The following is a 19984-nucleotide window of genomic DNA, read 5'->3' as shown; positions in this document are numbered from 1 at the left end:
CACTACCTCAAACTTTTCCCCCCTTATTTATACATTAGTAATAGAATGACATGTCCCTTAAAGAAAACTTGTTAAGCAAGCAGTTCCAATGGGCAAGCAGAGGCTTCTTCTGATTATCGATTAACCAGGTGTGGGTTTTTCAAGTTTGCAGCCTTGAGGCCCCAATAGACATTCCTGGGGCACATCCTGCTCTTCTAAGACACATGTATCAGCAACTTCAACACAGTTCTTAACAGGAAGGACACGGGGTCAAGCTGCCCTCTCTGGCACCCAAAAAAACCCCTCCCCTCCTGCCTTGGTTAAACTGAGACTGCTGAATGGCGAGTTTACAGCCTGCTGACTTGTCTGCTTTTAGCAATAAGCCATAGTGGTTTCAGGCACTTTACTGGTTTGCCAAAGTCTCCCCGTACAAGTCTCCACTAGCTGTGGAGGGAGACGGGCCTGGCTGCTGGGGAGCATACCAGGGTACCTAAGGTGAAGCAGGGCAGGGGAAGGCCAAAGGAGCTGGGAGGCTCCAGGCTGGAAAAGGCCCAGGCTGCAGGCCTGGCAGACAGCCTAAGACAGGGTACTGGGGTTGAAACAGGGCAGCCCAAGGATAGGTGGAGGGAGCAGGTCCAAACCCCCCTTGCCTCTGATGACTGGCTTATACAGACTGCAGTCGGCCCCAGTGAAAGGGTGCTAGATGGTGACTGGCAGTCGCCCACAGGCTGAGGCAAGGTGGGGATAGAGGGTGGGGGGTTCCCCAGGGAGGGGAGACCCAGATCTGTGGGGTATTGCCTGGAGGGGCAGCACTCCAGGTAAAAGGGCACCGGGGTCCGGGAGGGACATGGGGGCCAGTGATGGTAAGACACCGGCAGAGGGCGCTCCGGGGTTGGTAAAAATTCCCAGACAGCCAGCAGGAGGCGCCGCTGAGTGAGTCTCCACCCCGTTACAGTCCTCTACATAGCCTACTAGGAGAGGTAATAACAGATGATCTCAAAAAGGCTGAAATATTTATTGCCTGTTTTGCTTCAGTCTTCGCTAAAAAGATAAATTGTGATCAGATACTTAACACAATTAATATTAACATCAATGGGGAAGGAACACAAGCCAAAATAGGAAAAGAACAGGCTAAAGTATATTTAGATAAGGTAGATATATTCAGTTTGGCAGGCCCTGATGAAATTCTGTCTGTGGTACTTAAGGAAATAGCTGAAGCAATCTTGGACCCATTAGCGATTAGCTCTGAGACCTCATGAGGAACAGATGAAGTCCCAGAGGTCTAGAAAATATAGTATCTCTTTTGAAAAAGGGAAGCAAAGAGGACCTGAGTTACTTCCATACCTGGAAAGATACTGGACCAAATTATTAAACAATCAATTTGTAAGCACCCAGAAGATAATAGGGGTAATAAGTAATAGCCAACATGGATTTATGAAGACCAAATCAATGCAAACCAACCTAACTTTCTTGTTTGACAAGGTTACTGTCCTAGTGGTTGTGGGGAAGCTGCTGCAGATGTAATATATCTTGATTTTAGCAAGGCTTTTGATTTGCTTGAGTAAGGCACATTGCACTCGCATAAGCAAACTAGGGCAATATGGTCTAGATGAAATTACTATAAGGTGGGTGAACAACTGTACTCATGGTACTGTAGTTATCAATGGTTCTCTGTCAAACTGGGAGGACGTATCTAGTGGAATCCCACAGGGGTCTGTCCTGGTCTAGCACTTTTCAATATTTTCATTAATAATTTGTGTGATGGGATGTACCCCCCTGGGGTGAAGCCTCAAAGCCTTGGAACCACTGTGCACCCAAACCATTCAGCTGGCTTGGCCTGAACTGCTCTGCTCATGATACCCAGCCAGCCCCTTATCTCCCAGCACGACAGCAGGTGGTGCCACACATCCAACTGAGTCACCTGAGTGCTTTACCTAAGCCACTCATGGACTGACAATAGCAATTGAATTTGACAGTGAAGCTGTAATGAAATTGTATGCACTACTTCTTAATTTGAGATAGGCTTCAATGCTTCATTATTTAATGCGAGTCAAGCAAAGAGATCTCCTTAAATAAGGCTCCTGTACATATTTATTATGACAGGGATGTGGAATCGACTCCTTTTTGTAGTAAGATATGTGGGCTCTAATTTCACAACATATATGATTAGTTGAACTAATGTATCACTGAATCATCTGTAAATACAATTATTTTAAATGTACTTGCTTATCAAGGTGTTTAGAACTGTTCTTCATTATTTTAACTCATGAGAATCTTTTTCTCTGCTAATTTTTATTTTTCGATCATGGATTTTTCCACACTATGTTTCTAATAAAAGTGAAATTAATACATCTCTAGGGGCTTTCTTAATCCTCCTTTGCCTCCTTCCCCAAAACCAAAACAAGGCACTTATAATTTTATAATTTTGTAGGCAAAAACATTTTAGTACATCAACGTATTCAATAATACTAGGATAGCCTTTGTACCAAAATGCAGCTATGAAGCATAGAATTGGTTAATATAATGGTTATTTTAATTTCTCAGCAATAGTGACAATTGGAAAAACAAGAAGTTCTTTGGGTCAGGGACCATATTTTTGTTCCGTCTCTGTACAGCACCTAACATAATGAGTTCTGATCCATGATCAAGGCTGCTAGGCATAACAGCAATATAATTATAAAATATCCAAAATATTTATAGAGCTTGGGAGATATTGAACATCAGACTAAAATAATTGTGAGGAAGGTCACATTTTGTGTCCCATGGTGGTGTCCATTTTCAATGGCATAGCCTATATTTCATGTTGGAGTTCAGCTATTTGAAAAAGAGTATATTTCTATAACAAAATTAGGGTCTGCCCCTGCTAACACTTACTAAAAGGAATACTGACCAACTGGTGCCTGATAGAATGTTTTTCAGAGTTTTCCATCTGGAAGCAGTTCTGTGTCTTCTAGATATTCTGGTTTGTTTCTATTTCAAGGGACTTGTGCATGAGGATCAAGACCTGTGTTGCTAAGAAGTTCATATGATCCTGTTGCTTAATCTTCTTCATAGCAACTAATTATGATTATTTGGTACCAAAAGTGGGCTAGGTGCCTGCTTTATGCTGTAAATGAAATAAATAAGGAAGACAAAACAAAGCAGTTGGAAGAGGTTCTCGGGTTCAGAAGTTACAGATACAAGGTAGTGATGTGACAGAGGATTTTGACTTCTCATGGGGATTGTGCAGCAGGGGCAGCTGATGTTCCTGTTTTTTATGAAGCTGTTCATAGTAACAAGGAAAAGGGGAAGAGGAGATACCATGCCAGGATAAGAAGAACTAGCTCTGAACACAATGTTTTTCAAAACTCTGTATGTTATATCATCAGATCTTAAAGATTCAAAGCACTTCCTCAAAATAAGGTTCTCCAGACAATATAAAAAAATATGATGATGTTAATTAATGAGAGTTGGAACTGCTGAGGGAAGGGGAATGTTGCTGTCCTTTGGTTTTATGGGAAATGAAATATACTCTGTACTTCTAGAGTGAAGTGTACCCTTATATAAATATACCATTGTGTAACTATGATGGGAAAGTGTGGGGAGAAGAAGTCATAAGGCAATTCAGATAATTCCCCGTGTTTGAGAGTCAAGTTAAGCAGAAAGTGCCTGTCAGGAAAGATTTAAAAACATGTACTTATAGCTATTTGCAGGTGACCCAGGATATACACTACCAGTAATCAGGCTTGCCTAAATAAGGACTGAAACGGGTTCCTTGCCCCTCAGGCCAGCAAGAAGTAGTGAAGGCTATGGAGGTAGTGGTTCAAGAGTAGCCTTTAGTGAACACAAGTAACTTGTGCTTGAAGTGATGTTGAGTCTCTGAATAGATTTGTTCCTACCCTCCTCACCTGTTCTTTGAGGGAGAATCACAGTACGGTGGGGCAAAGAGGAAATGAAGCACATGAGGGAGAAGTTAGGGAGGGTCCTAGAAGAGCTTTTGTTCCCCCCTCACAGTGTACCTGTTTGCATTGTTGACCTCCTCAGTTGGTGTATACATAACTGTTTGTTTGTGTATCTGACAGAGAAATGAAGGGGATCTTTTTCATCGACTATGGCACATAATGAATGAAATCCTGGACCTGAGAAGGCAGGTGCTTGTTGGCCATCTCACCCATGACCGGATGAAGGATGTAAAACGGCATATCACTGCTCGCCTGGATTGGGGCAATGAGTAAGTAAGCATTAATAATAGAAGCAGTTATGGTAACACAGTCATGATAAATGAATGACAGCGCCACAATTTTATGCTCATGGTAACGTGTTAAAATAAGGAACTGGTGTGTGGCAGAAATGCTGAGTCTGATGTCAGCATTTTCTGAGGACTCTTCCCCTCCCATCAATTCTTTTCTGTAAGAGGGGTGGATTTGGACCAGCATATTATATACTTTGAAAAGAAATGATTTGTAGCTTCACTTTATTTAAAAAAAAAAACACCACAAAATAAAACAAAAAAACCAACAAATATTTGCTTCGTCTTGGCACTTACCTAGCAATCCTAGAAATGTAGGGCTAGCAGGGATCTTGAGGTGAAAGGTGACTTCCTTTTTAACACCTTATCAATACATGCAAGGCCATATCCTCACGTGGTATGCTGATTCATGCCAGCTGAGGTTTTGGTCCAAGATTTTTAGTTTGATTCTGTCGTGGGTCAGTTTTTCCTGGGCAGCTTCAAGATATATTAAGAAACAAATAAAAATTATTAAAGAAAACCAATCAGATTCCTGCATTTTGCTTTTACCTGAATATTATTTAAGAGAGCTAAGTAAATCAGATACGCTGTCACCATTTTGATAGCAAACAAGTATTTTTTTGCCTTTCTATTTAGCTAAACTCATACCATATCAAAGGCTTTCACTTCACTGTTACTAACTGCATAACAACATCATGAATTCTAGAAATAAAAAATTAATAGCTTAAAGTTTTGATGTTGAATGTGGTTTTAACTTTTCAAGACACCGCTCACGCTGATCTTGACACTATCTTGCACAGTTTGAAAGGCCAGCAAGCTCATCTCTATTCCAGACACGCTGCACGTAGGAAAAATAAACACAATAGGCTACTCTCGACTCAATATTACTTTTGAAAACAGCAGCACAGATTAAAAGCACATTGGTGCTTGCATTCAAAATCAAGACTTATTTGATGCCCTGTTCTTATAGCTGGCAATGAGGCAAAAGGCTCTTGTGTCTCTTTTCTAGAGAGGTGCCAACCGTTGTCGCCTGGCTTGGGCCATGTTTGGCAGCTGAATAGCACAGATGCCAGGAAATGAAGTGTACTCTTAGAGTGATGACATCTGTATACGTATCTAGCTTTCTGCCTCTAGCTTTGCAGCATGATTTTGAAAAACTGAGATTGTGGAGGGAGAGGACAAACTGCACTGAGATTAACCTGCAGCTGACCTGTCGTACATTACTCTTCTTTTGCTGCTGTCTTAATTACAAGGACTTTCTAGCCTGATTTTTTGGAAGTGCTGAGCCACATGTACTCCTGTTAAAGTCAACAGGAGCTGTGACTGCTCAGCACCTCTGAAAATCAGGCCACTAGTTTCTAAAGCAGTGTGTCAATTTCCGCTATAAACTTAACTGGTCATTGGGCAGCTTTTCTGCCATTATGTTTGTTCTTTTTGTGATCCATGAGGAATGAGTATGGTCTGACTTGAAATTATTATGTGAGAACATAAAGCCTGATCCCAAACTCTTTGAAGTCAATGGGAGTTTTTCCAATGACTACAGTGGATTAAGATCAGATCCACATCTTAGAGAATTTGAAAGAAGATAAAGTAACAGGTGATACTTCTCAGGATAAGGGATGTTGAAAGATTAATTAAAAATACAGTAAAAGGGGGCAAAACAGAGAAAATAATTAACAGAATTGGGGAGAAGGAGTAAGGAAGGAAAAAATGAATCCTGATTTGCAGGTGGAATCTTCTTTTGTAATTTTCTACCGTCCTTTTACACCAGTAAATAATTTGCCCACCCATTGCTTAGAAACCAAGGTGATAGGCATCTTAGAAATACTGAGGAGTGGTATTTAGTTTATTACTAAATCGAAGGAGGATATTGTACACTTTACAGATGTTCATAACTACTTAAGTATTACTGCTGGCTTTGATAGAGTAAGCAGATGAATTCTAGAAACAGACACTATCTGCAGAGGGAGGAAATCATCAGCAGCTAGTCTTTATGAAGAGAGATTCTTTTTACTTGGGTTGCTAATTTCATTAGTTTTTGGGTGAATTGGAGAGATGGGAGGAAAGAAATAAAAAGGGAAGAGAAGGAGCATCCTTGTTCATAAGGTGCTCAGTCCTGCCAGGCACAGAGAAGTGCTGAGTGCCCTCAACAATCATTGAAGCCAGCTCATATTGAGGGTACTCTGTACCTTGCCAGATCATTTCCAAATAAATTATTGGTTTTTATTACTAGCTTTTTTTCCCATTGACATAATTTCCTGTTACTCTTCTTTACCTGTCTATATTCCATCTTATCCACTGCCCCTTCTATTTCTCAAGCTAATGGTGTGTCAGCTTCTTGCCACACCAGTCTCTCTGCATCACCAGCAAACTCCCCAAGACTCTTCCAGTCTTCACCTTGCCTTGCAGATAACATTCCTGAGTTTCCCAGAAACGTGTCCATAACGTCCAGCTCCTATCACTTGTCACTCATAGCAATTACCAAGTTTGCTGCTGCCAAAGAGAGAGTGCACACACCAGCCTGTTAGTCAAGGGCCCACACTTCGGGGCATTCTGCGCCAAAAAAATTAAAAACTAAAAACTACACCAAAAAAATAAAAATTCTGCACCCAATATTTTAAATTTCTGCAAATTTTATTTGTGAAAATAACACTACATAATCATACCAGTTTCTATTATTTTGGTAATTTATGTCATAATTCCTGTCAGCAAGTATGTCTGTAACAATGCAGACATACACAAAAATTCCCCCGGGAGTAGAGCATTAAAGAAATCCCTGTAACAACCCAGTTTCTGTTTCTCTACCCCATTTCCCCCCAGAGCCCAGCTGGGGGGCCAGGCAACCCACAACCCCTTCTCCCCAGAGCCCAACTGTGGGGGGCCTGCCAGCCCAGATACCCCCACCTAGAGCCCAGCTGCACCCCCCTGCCCAAACACCCATCTCCCCCTTCCCCCTTCTCCCCATAGCCCAGGGATCCAAAGGGAGAAAAAGCCTAATGCTCGGTCTAAGGCTTGCACAGAGTTTCCAGCGCACCATTGTCTCCTTCCCTCAGGGCGTGCTGGGAACTGCAGCTGCCAGGAACCTCTAGCTCCCTCTCCCTCCCCCAGGAGTGTCTTCTATGTGCAAGCTGGGCTCTGCAGAGTCCAGTGACCCCTAATGGTGGCCAGCAGCACTGCAGCCCATTTCTGTGGGGGAAAAGAAATTCTGCACGCACAATGTTAATTTCTGCAAAATTCTGCATTGTGCAGTGGCACAGAATTCCCACAGGAGTATCACTTCAAGCTTCTGCCATTTCCAGCCCCACAGGCAGGAGGATCCATCATTGACAGATGCAGAGGGTGCTGATCCCTTTGTCCCCTAAGTGATGGATAAAAAAGGAGTTTCCTTTCTTTGTTTTTATAGTCTGGAAAACCTTTGAAATGTATTCTTTAAAAAGTAAACCCAGACAAAGTTCCTCTCCCCTGCTGCGAATTCTTTAGGGTGCAAGCTCCAACCCCCTTTTTCATCATCTGGTCAGCTTGCTTTCTTGATTGGCTTGATCACTTTGTTTATCTTAGATGCAAATGTACTTTCATTGCCCTTGCTTGTAATCAAGCCATTCTGTTTTCTCATCCACCTGTTAGCTTGATACATGCAGACAGGTAAATCCACATTCCTTTGTCTAGGGCAGGCTTGTTTTATCAACTGCCTCCAAAAGATATTTTCAGAACATTTTTCCAGCACACACACAAGTCTTTATATGCAGCCCATACATACAATCACACAATGATATTCATGACCATAGAATCATAGAAGATTAGGGTTGGAAGAGACCTCAGGAAGTCACCAGCATGTCACCAGTTTTTGTATGATACCTTACAAAACACTGATTGGCTAGTTATTCTGACAACAATGTGGTTGGGTGTGTCCTTTGCTAATTGGCATAAATGGGCTCCTGTGGTCACAGTGTCCTATGTCTGGAAGTGGTCTGTATCACATTCTATAGAAAGCCTTCTCGATTATGTACCTAGATAGTTATACAGTGCTGTACATGTATAGTTGGGAAGTTCTTCTTGACCTTTTCAAGAGATTGGCTTGCACTTTGACGTATGTGATTTGAATAGTTAGGTCACTCTAAATTGCATAGTGCAAATGTTTTTAGTAGGCATAAAAATGATCAAATCCTTTGAAGCTTACAGCTACAATATATAGCTCTATAGCAGTAGATTCCTTTATTTACCAATCTAGCATACCCTTCAGAGTCATGTTCTTTCTCCCACCCATTTTCTGCTCCAACAAAACACATATGGAGGTAGAAAGGAAAAAAGAGGGCAATGATCAGCCTCCATATCTATGCAGTTCTTGAGGCCACTGCTGAGAATGCCAACATGGGTGTCAATTGTGATAATGAGTTTTGTAATAGGAACATCTGTCCACTGAAAACTGGACAAACTACCAAACCTGGACTGGATTTGAACCAGTGACTTAAAAGTCTAAAGCTCCATATTCCATGATCAGAACCTAAGCCATCTAGTTACACATACCTTTTTTCTTTTCATATTTAGCCTCCTTAGAACCATTATCTCTATTTGAAAACTAAAAGGTTTGATTTATTAGCTTGGATACTTAGGGAAAATTAAGGCTCGGCCAACGGAGGGTTCCTTGTGAGTGCAAGGACCGAGGACACACATTCAGAGGCAGATTTATAATTTGGATGCAGGTTTTGGGGAGAACAAATCAGGGACCAGCTATAACAACCATCATCAGCACCAGCCTCAGAGGAGGCAAGATGAGAGTAGGGCTGTAGCATCGCTTCACCTCTCCGTCACTTCATATCAGTAGGCCTGCTATACCTGCTGAACAGGAGTTCCAAATCCTGCTGACCAATACATGGGCTACATCTACACAAGGATAAAAGAACCACGGCACAGCCACGGCTCGCCAGGTCAGCAGACTCAGGCTCGTGGGGTTGGGGCTTTGGGGCTAAAAATTGCTGTGTAGACATTCAGGCTCCACCCTGACAGGGTCCCAGAGCTCAGGCTCCAGCTCGAACCCAAATGTCTACACAGCAATTTTTCAGCCCCAGGGCCCAAGCCAGCTGACCCCGGCCAGCCCTGAGTTCTTTATCCCTGTGTAGATGTACCCTCTGTGGCCTCCATAATAAGCCTAACTGAACACATGGTTTTGTAATTCAGTGATGTGTGTACATAATTCCAGAAACCCTTTATGCGGGGCTGAGTGGACACAAGTCACTGAGTTTGTCCCCCACATCCCTTTTCTTAGCAACAAGGGTAGTGCTTCACATCTATATTGTAATGGGTGATGGAGAAAGAACTCTGAATTCTATTTCACTTGACAATACTTCATTTGTTGTTGATAATCTTCCAAACCTTTTAAATGTAAGTGAATCTTGTCTTCCTTCCATAAGGGCGCCTTCAACTTTCATAACTGAACTTTGCAGCCATTTCAGTCTTGATAAGATCTCTCTTATGCCTTAGAGTTTATTGATTACTTAATATTGCAATATGTGAGAAGTTAAATTCCCATTGATTGTAAGGGTAGGATGAATAATGCTTTTTAGTTTTCTCTAAATGCCAGATTAACCTGTAGTTTAAGACCTTAAATAGAAGTATAAAAATATTGAGAATGATACAAAAGTTGTGTAAAATACAGTGTTTGTTTTTTATGTTGTTAAAAAACATTGCATACAAAATAGTACGTCCAAGGAAAACTTAACCAGGCAACATTTTGTATAGCAACACTAGATCTGCTTAATAGTTAGCACATGTATAAAATGAAAAACTTCACACAGTGGTCACAATTAAAAATTTCTGTGGTTTGAAAGAGATTAACATTTCTCATTTTAAGTACAAGGAATATTTTACAAACTGGAATAATCTTTTAAGTACAGCCGGTGTATATGATTATAGATTGAGAATCCTTTTTACAGTACATCTTTTGCTAGTAGATACCAATATTCTGGTAAAACAGTGATTTTTTTTCTTGCCCCATATACGAATTTTTAAAATGTAGCAGAATAAGAACTCCCATTAGTTAGGCAAAAAAACTTTGGTGGTACCCTTGGTGTGCCACAACTTTTCATTGCTATTTTTTTCCTCTGTAAGGGTAACAGAACTCTGGAGCAGATTTTAGTACTTTCTGCTCTGTTGTCTGTCATCATGTGTACTCTAAAACCTCTTCCAGTGGATATTATTCTTAAGGAAACCAGCTGCTTTGGAGAGTGAATGTGTGTGTTTTCTTTTATTACCTTGAAAAAAGATAGAAATGAGTAAAAGTGTTTGTCATATAAATTCTTTTATTTTCAGTTTTCCCCAATGCGCATGAAAGTGGTTGCTATTCCCAACAGAGCCAGCACTGGATACTTTGAAAGTACCCTAGCTTTGAAAGAAAATGTCATGGGACTGATTTGTAGGCGGTCAGGCCTAGTAGCCGGAGTTTGAATGCCAGGGTCAAGGGGCAAGACAGGATCAAAACCAGGAACCAGGGCCGAACATCAGAACCAAAGTCAGAGTCCAAAAGCCAGAGCCAAGGGTCGAGTCAGAGCCAGGAATCAGAGCCAAGGGTCAGAACTAGATTACCGGGAGTCAGGGAAGGCAGGAGCAGGGGTGATTCTGAGGCAGCAGAAAGACTGGGACAGGATGTGAACAAGACTGGGTGCAGGGCAGAGTTTATACTGGAGCTGTGGAGGAGATGATCAGGAGCAGAGCTTGGCGAGAGACAAGCACAGGAAGGCAGAGAATCCATGGGTGTGGGTGTTGAGCAGCCAGCAAGCTACTGCTGCAGCTGGGTTTAAGAACTGGCCTGCTAGCTTCCTCAGCCACTCAGGCAGGGCAGTCCATCAGGCAGGCGAGCCGGTTTGTTAGGGTTTCAGGAGTACTGAGCAGACGCAGCTGCAGAGCCTTACTCCTGGCAGAAAGTGACAGTGTGTATTAGTAGGCTGGGCCCTTCCACAGTGATCATAATACACAAGGAGATTGGCATGGACAGGGTTCCAGACTGAAATGCAACAGGATGCACAATGTGGGTGACAGCAGAACAGGAATTACAAAAACTGAGTGGTGTGTGAAGGAGTTTGTGTCAAGGAGTATTTTAAATGTGAAAAACCTGTAAAACAAAATAACTTTTTAATTCTTCCCTCCCCTACTCCATTATCTTTCACCCTTTATTTTTGTTCTCATCATCCTTCCGCTCCCTTGTGTTCCATTTCCACGAGCCAAGTGTGACAAATTCATTTTTTTAAATTAGTTTTTTAAAATGTTTGCATCAAGCCCCAAATTTCACCACGGACCCACCATTAGACACTGCTAATAAGACTGCATGTCAGCTATCTGGCAAGGTTACATTGCCTTTTCCCATCTCAGTGAGAAGGAAGACTGGGAGACAGAGGAGAGAGAGCTTGTGCCCAGACATGCTGGAGCTTAGCCCCTCCTAGTGCCTTAAAGCCCACACGGGCTTGAGCCAAGCAGGGGATTGAGGAGCAAATAGGCACTAACACCACCCCACACACACACACCATCTCTGCCCATCCTGGCTAATAGCCACTGATGGACCTATCCTCCATGAATCTGTCTAGTTCTTTTTTGAACCCTGTTATAGTGTTGGCCTTCACAATATCCTCTGGCAAGGAGTTGCACAGGTTGACTGTGTGTTGTGTGAAAAAATACTTCCTTTTGTTTGTTTTAAACCTGCTGCCTATTTATTTCATTTGGTGACCCATTCTTGTTATGAGAAGGAGTAAATAACACTTCCTTATTTCATTTCTCCTCACCAGTCATTATTTTATAGACCTCTATCATATCCCCCCTTAGTCATCTCTTTCCAAGATGAAAAGTCTCAGTCTTATTCATCTCTCCTCATATGGCAGCCGTTCTTTACCCCTAATCATTTTTTGCCTTCTTCTGTACCTTTTCCAATTCCAATATATCTTTTTTGAGATGGGGGTGACCACATCTGCATACATTATTCAAGATGTGGGTGTACCATGGATTTATATAGAGGCGATATGATATTTTCTGTCTTATTATCTATCCCTTTCTTAATGATTCCCAACATTGTTAGCTTTTTTGACTGCCACAGCATATTGAGCGGATGTTTTCAGAGAACTATCCACAATGACTGCATGTCCTGATTAAACACAGAAATCTCCAACAACTGTGCTGTAAATTACTGAATTTGTAGGTGCATCTTCAGCTATCAGAATCTTTGAGGAGCCCTATAACAAAAAAATTGTTAAAGAACTGTGTCCTAAGAATTTTATGCTAATTGGAGGGACACAGACCTGACTTACTTTGAATGTCACCTGTTCCTGCTTACATAAGAGATTATCTTTTTCAAGAGTTGTCTAATATTTTAAAGGGCAGCTCTCCTGACTGTTTAAAATGTCATCACCTTAATTAAGCACATCTGTACCATGTGTGTATTCAATGTCTTAACTTCTTACATCAGTGACAAAAATAAGCTTCTGCTACATTTTACTTCTGTTAACTCAAGTTTGCTTCATTATTTAATTAAGGCCAGAAATTCAAGTGCAGTTGATAAAGTTGGGCCTATATAAAAAGGAGCTAATGCTTTCACATCTGCTGGATATTTTTTTTTACTGTCTCTTTGGGTTTCCATCTGACTTGACATTACAAATCACCTCAAAGTGTGCTATCTGCACAAGAGTCAGGCTGGAATATAAATTAACAATATTATGTAATACTAAAAGCTGTGATGGAACATATCCCAGTGTAAATGTTACGCAGCAAAAGGGAGGGAGAAATTATCAATGGACTTATAATTAATTAGATACCTTCACAAAATGATTTTTAAAATATATTAGTGGCCAACTGGAATCCAGGCATGACACCAATTAACAAGCACAGTATTAGACATGCTGTTTCCATCAAAATTCTAATATAGGGAGAAACAATGAGTTCAAAATATGCACAAGCAAATAAGGAAAGCAAGAGAGTCCTAAATATAATTTTTTCATGTGCTCTGGAATGTGTCCCCATTATTTCCATATTCTCCTTTACAGGCAGTTGGGGCTAGACTTGGTTCCAAGAAAAGAATATGCTATGGTGGATCCTGACGAGATCAGTATTACAGAACTCTATAGGCTGGTAAGTAGATAGCAACTGTGCTTTCCGGGGGCACCCAGGGTTGTGAGAGCCCTTGCTACCACATACCCTTAGCATGAGGAAGCCTTGTTTGTGCGTGCTGGGGTCAGCTTCCCAAATCCACTGGACATGGGCCACACAAGGACTCCCTCTAGGCCTATGCAGGCCCTGCTGTCACTCCACAGGTTAGCAATTGGCACACTCCGGCACTTGAGCCCTTCGAGTTTGTACCTGGAGCATCCAGCCCCTGGTCTACTGGACACTTGCAGTATTTACAGATTCACTGCTTCCAAAGAAGCAGTATGTGCCAGCTTACCAGTTCCACTTCAGATCACTGCCCAGTTATAAACATATCAAAGCACTTAGATATGTTTATAGTGAAATAAAGTGTAAGTTTATTTAACAAAACTAGAGATTCAAGTATTAGCAAATACAAATATTGGAAACAAATGGTTACATAATAAATAAAATCATAACCTGCATTCTAGACTTAATTAATAAGATACTCTTGTGCAGGGGTCAGCAATGTGTCCGTACACGGACACAAGTGTCCACTGTAAAAATTTTGAGGTCCGTGGAGGGCACTCATGGGCGGTTCCCTGCAAGCAGCTCCCCGTCTTTGCTATTGCTGATGGAGGCGTGGCCAGGTGGCTCTGTATGCTGCCTACGTTCCCCCTCCCCGAGTGTTGACTCCCAGTCCATTGGCTGGGAACCGTGGCCAATGGGAGCTGCAGGAGCTGGAGCGGGGACATGGCGCTGCTTGAGGTAAGTTCTGGGAGCTGCTTAAGGTGAGCACTGCACAGAGCCTGCACAACCCCCACCCTCCCGCCCCAGCCCTGATCCCCCTCCTATCCTCCGAACCCCTTGGTCCCAACCTGGATCACGCTCCTAAACCCCAAATCCCTCAGCCCTACCCCAGAGCCTTCACCCACAGCTGGAGCTCTCACTCCCCCACACCCCAACACCCTGCCCCAACTTGGAGCCCCCTCCTGCACTCCAAATCCTTCAGTCCCAACCCAGAGCCCTCTCCTGCACCCCAAATCCCTCATCCCCGGACCCACACGAGAGCCTGCACCCCCAGCCAGAGCCCTCACCCCCCCACACACATCCCAACCCCCTGTTCCAGCCCAGAGTGCCCTCCTGCACCCTAAACCCCTCATTTCTGGCTGGCGGTGACCCTGTTTTCATGAGAAACACTCTGTCAGTTTGTGTCCGCCAAGGACTCTGTGTGTCCCCTGGCACTCCAAGAAAAAACACATTCCTTTGTTTTTATTCATAAACCAGACACCCCATCCCTCACTGTTTGTTTATTCCTGTAAATTTCCTCTCTTAGATTTCCCAATCTCTCAGCCCACCCTGTATTATATGCCTCATATGCAGTATGTATTGTGAGGCATATAATACAAAAATCCAGACAGGGAGATAGGTGTCCAATACCTACTGATTGAAAGGAACATTTCCAAGGTGTGTCGCTTCCTGGTGACTGCCTTAATTCCAGGACCTTAAGAACATAATTTTTAGTATAGATACATAACTCCTTAAATATTATCCGTTTATACATTTTACAGAGATCATGATGACCAGTGGGCTACTGGCCCTCAGAAGAGATTTCACATTCCACCCTTTGGTGAACTGTTACGTAGATATCGCTCCCAGAGTATCCCGATAAAACCTGATGCACCCCCTGTGTCCAATGACAGTTGGCATTAAGAGGTCCCTAGGTCACTGTATCTAATTATCTCTGAGTTTATTGTCTGATTCGGCTGACATTTCAATGGCAATTTTCACTCTTAGTTAATGCGTTCAAAATAAAAAATAATTCTAATGTCTGCGTCAGTATATTTCTATTGATAACATAATGGAATTTGTCTTGATATCAGAAATTTCTTTGGGGCTATTTTGATATGTCTGTAGTTATGAGAGATGCTTTCATTTGAGTTAAACTTTCCAATGACTCTGTGTGTGTGCACGTGTGCTCCCCATGTTATGTGGATGTCATATATCATCACTGAAACCGTTCTGGAATTCTGGAATGGTTCCATAAAAGCTTACTCATGAGTAAAATCATCTGAGATGCTTTCTTTAATACTGTAACTGGGCCCTTAGTTGCATTAGGCTATGCCAAGATTAATGGAATTGAAATAATATATCCATTGTATGAGTATTGTCACTCTTAATCATATTGGGTTATGAGGTCTCTTCAGCTAATATAATAACATGGATGTCAATAAAGCTGTAAGAGACAACTCTCCTTTTGACTTCTCAGGACACAGAAAGAACAGGAGTACTTGTGCCACCTTAGAGACTAACAAATTTATTTGAGCATAAGCTTTCATGAGCGTGAGCTGTAGCTCACGAAAGCTTATGCTCAAATAAATTTGTTAGTCTCTAAGGTGCCACAAGTACTGTTTTCTTTTTGTGGATACAGACTAACATGGCTGCTACCCTGAAACCTGTCAGGACACAGAATGATCAATTTTATTTTATGGGAAATTATCATAATTATTTCTCAAGGGGCCTGATCTATACAAACTCCATTGAAGTGAATGGAAAGACTCCAATTGACTTCAGTAGGATTTGGATATGACCTATGGTAATGTTAAATTGCTGCAGTAATACAGATCAGAGTCTTATCTGCTTGAGTTTAAAAACTTTTTTTAAACTAAGTTTTACTCTTGTTAACGCAAATGTATTTCAATAATTAACATGGGCCATAGAATAAAGCACAAATGATAAGATTGGGCCCGTATAAATGTGAGCTGGCATATTTATATTTGCTAATATTCTTGTTTTTTACTATATATTCTGATTGTCATTTGACTTGACATTACAGATCACCTGTTTCATTGTGGTGTCAGTTCAGTATTTGGGTTACATGTTGAAAACACTGGGTTGGTCTTTCTCAAAGTTCAAAACTGTATGTAGTATTACAGAATCATATTTGGACACTTAATGTGAAATATTTTTCTAATTATGTGGAAAGGAAACTGTAATCAAGTGAAGAAAAATGAAAAATACAATTAAGTGGACAAACGCTGACTACTTCATAAGATTAGCTAAATTAGATAAGAAGAATAAAAGAAATAAAATTAGCTATTGCTAACGTGGGCAATCTTACTAAAATTAGTGATCAGCTAAGAGTCATAAATTTTAAAAATAAAAAAAGGAGAAAAGCAAAAGATGTTAGCTTACATTGAGGATTAAGTACTTTGGAAGTGTCAGCATTTAAAATTAAATTTTTTTTATCACAATGTAAGAGACAGAAATAGTGCTACTTGATTTTTTTTTTCCAATCCTGGGTTCTGTTAAAATGGTCAAACTATAAACTGATAAATGAGGTTATTAAGGGAAAAAGCAACTCACCTACAGAGCAGTCTGGCACAGATTATACTATGTCAAAGTGAACTTTTTGGTTTTAGAATAATAACTACAAAGCAACTATATAGTATATTTTAAGGAGCAATTCTTTAAACCAGATTTTGAATAAAGCTTGGGTACATACCTGCTTACGGTGGTTTTGGGTTCTGGTGGTTAGAAGAAGGAGCTGGAAATTTAGAGATTAATGGATTCTAACAGTCCCAACTGAGCTAGTGTGTAACCCTGATTAAGTCACACCAGCACCTTATTCCTCTTATCTGGGAAATGGACAAAAATCAGTTGGCTCATTGCAGAACAGGTGCTACATCTAAAATGAGGGGTTTGGGATTAAGTAATTACCCCCACATTTAGAATTTTTAAATAGTACTATGTTTAATGTATTAGGCTTTTTTATAAATATTTGAACCTGCTGATACATGTGGTTGTTGTTGATGCCAATATGTAGATGGAGCATCGTCATCGAAAGAAAGACACTCCTGTGCCAGCAAGCAGCCACCATCTTTTTGTGCAGATGAAGAGTCTGATGTGTTCCAACCTGGGAGAGGAACTGGAAGTCATCTTCTCACTGTTTGATAGTAAAGAGAATCGACCAATTAGGTAATAACATCAATTTTCAGAAGGACTTAGATTAGTGTGTTCCATTAATCTTACATGATGGAGGTAGTTGTGATACATTTAGGACTTGTCTACACAGTGTAGCAATGCTGAGTACGGGGGTCTGATTTCTAAAGTGCACTGATGTGTTACACATTAATTGGTCCATATAGACCCTGCTGATGTCAACTAAAGGTTCCCTAGTTCGGGGTTCTCAACCTTTTTCTTTCTGAGGCCCCCCCACCATGCTATAAAAACTCGATGGCCCACCTGTGTCACAATAATTGGATTTTTGCATATAAAAGCCAGGGCCGGCATTAGGGGGTAACAAGCAGGGCAGTTGCCTAGGGCTCCATGCCACAGGGGCCCCTGCAAAGCTACATTGCTAAGGCTTTAGCTTCAGTCCCGGGTGGCAGTGCTAAGGGCACTGGGCTTCAGCCCCATGTGGTGGGGCTTTGGCTTTCTGCCTTGGGTCCCAGCAAGTCTAATGCTGGCCCTGCTTAGTGGACCCCCTGAAACCTGTTCGCGGCCCCCCAGGGGGCCCCAGACCCCAGGTTGAGAACCACTGCCCTAGTTGATTCTAGGACTAATTAATGCACAACATGTTAGTGCAGTTTAGAAATCACAGCCCTGTAGTGTGCAGCACCCCACTGTGCAGACAAGCCCTTAGTTATACTTTCAGAAACAGGTATAGGCCTTGATTATTAGAGGAGCATTAGTAACCTTTGTAATACCATCCTAGTTTCAAATTAATTTCTTTTCTCCACCAAGTTCTTCACTTTTTTCAAATATTATTTTGTTTTTGTGTGAGAGGTTGGAGGTGTGTGCCTCCACGTGCACGTTTGCACATACAGTATTTACTTTGTAACGTGGGGGTCATTTTTAGCTGCTCCTTCTCTTCCAGCAGTCAGATTGCATCCATATTTTGCTGCCACTTCCTCCATAATGTTTCTAAGATCCATTTGCTTTATGTTCAGACAGCCAAAATTCTGTCCAGGCCCTTATCTCCTGTTTTGATTACTGTAACCTTCTGTAGACTCCTTAATAACCATGCCATCCCTTTCCAGTTCGTACAAAATACAGCTTCTACTGTCATCCTCCTTTGTCATCACTGTGACAATATCGTCTTCCCCCTTCCACTTGCAAAACTGGCTTCTGTGGTTCTGTGGGGCTCATATTTTTTAATTCCCTGTGTTTTCTTTTTTAGTCACCTTTTGAATCTGGATCATCAGTATCACCAATGCTGGTAGTGGTGAGCCCCAGAAGACAGCAAGCTTGTGCTGTATGTTTCTCAGAAGGACACAAGAGAAGGGGATGGAGTGGGACAACACTGTTGTGTTGCGGGCAAGATGGGGAGGAGCAAGGGATGGGGGTAGAGCCATGGAAGTGTTGTACAGTGCTCACCCCCATCCTCTGCACTCATCTGGACAGGAGAGAAGATAATCGGGGGTTAGGACCATGCTGCATTTTGTCCACACTCAATATATGTGAGCATAGGGAGGGGAGCCCAGTGTGGAAGAGTCTCAAGGGTCTGGTCTGATAGGAAGTGTGTCAAGGACTTTGGGAATGTGAATCATGAAATGCTTCCTGCTCTCCTGGGTACAGACGGAGTGTAGGATGGAAGTGGGCAAAGTCTTTCTGCAGTGAAGGAATTTTGAGACCAGACTGCAGGGTAAACATATCTTAGGTAAGATGGCACAAGACCTCATGAAGAATTAAATAAGTCACTGGTATGGGATCATTAATAGGATAATAGTTGTTAGTAGTGTGAAAACAAATGGCTTTATGTGATATCTGTGAGAATCTTTTCATTCATGTCCGAGGGAATGTTTTGGATCAAGTGGAAATCATGACAGAATTTGACAAAATGACATCTGACCATTTTTGGTAGAAAAAGGGCAAGGAGATGTCTGCCTGCTATTTTGGAGAAAAACCACCCAGAATAAATTGATTCTTGTTGCTAGTGAGATCGCGCAAACATCTGTTACTAGGATCAAAACTGCTAGGTACTATTATGTAATCCTAGATGGCACATCTGACATTAGTCACCTAAAACAGTTCACTGTCATATTGAGAATTGTGGCCACCTGTGAGTAGGAGGCATCAAGGAATATTTTCTGGAATTCATTCCAGTGAATGGCAGAACAGGTGAAGGGTTAATTGAGAGAGAGCTTCAGAACTTGAAGGAACATAATTTGGACATTTAGGACTGCTGAAGGCAAGGGTGTGGCAGTAGTAGTTTGAAATGCAAGAAACTGAAATGCTTTTATGTGAGCATGCACAACTTCTAGAGTTATCAGTAACCCATGTGCCTGCCATGATCTGAACCAGGTTGTTACTGACAGTCCATTCCTCAGAAATTGTGGAGTTGCTCTATAGCTATTTAGAGTAGCTTTACAATCTCTGTGCTTTCTCATCATCTCACTGGCAAATTTTAAAGCATGTTGCCATGATTCCAAAATAGCGTGGTGGGAAAGCAGGATAAACTCTGTGAAAGCAGTTTCCTATGTACTGAAGCGTTTTTTGAGATGCACTACTAACGAATGCTGAAAATATTGAAACCAGTAGAGCATGAACTCCTTGTAGATGTTGTCAAACTGGTAAATGAAGTATCAGTCCTACACAATGTTCCCTCTAATTTTTTTCCTTCCATGTGCAAAATGAATTTTGTTATGTGCACCGATATCGAGGTAATGTACGGAT

At 41.6% G+C, this 19984-nt stretch overlaps 1 protein-coding gene across 4 annotated transcripts in view; it reads left to right on the top strand.

Annotated features, from left to right (window-relative positions):
* Positions 1 to 19984, top strand: part of DOCK4 (dedicator of cytokinesis 4) — a 410395-nt gene that overhangs the window by 160836 nt on the left and 229575 nt on the right. For all 4 annotated transcript variants that reach the window (XM_037888663.2, XM_037888655.2, XM_043549556.1 and 1 more), the window contains exons 6-8: positions 4041 to 4189; positions 13228 to 13312; positions 17133 to 17284. In XM_037888663.2, the coding sequence (XP_037744591.1) occupies positions 4041 to 4189; positions 13228 to 13312; positions 17133 to 17284 (386 nt within the window). The remainder of the gene's footprint in view (positions 1 to 4040; positions 4190 to 13227; positions 13313 to 17132; positions 17285 to 19984) is intronic.

This window comes from Chelonia mydas, chromosome 1 (genome assembly GCF_015237465.2).
Source record: "Chelonia mydas isolate rCheMyd1 chromosome 1, rCheMyd1.pri.v2, whole genome shotgun sequence".
Lineage (NCBI taxonomy): Eukaryota > Metazoa > Chordata > Testudines > Cheloniidae > Chelonia > Chelonia mydas.
This window is presented reverse-complemented; position numbering and strand designations above follow the sequence as displayed.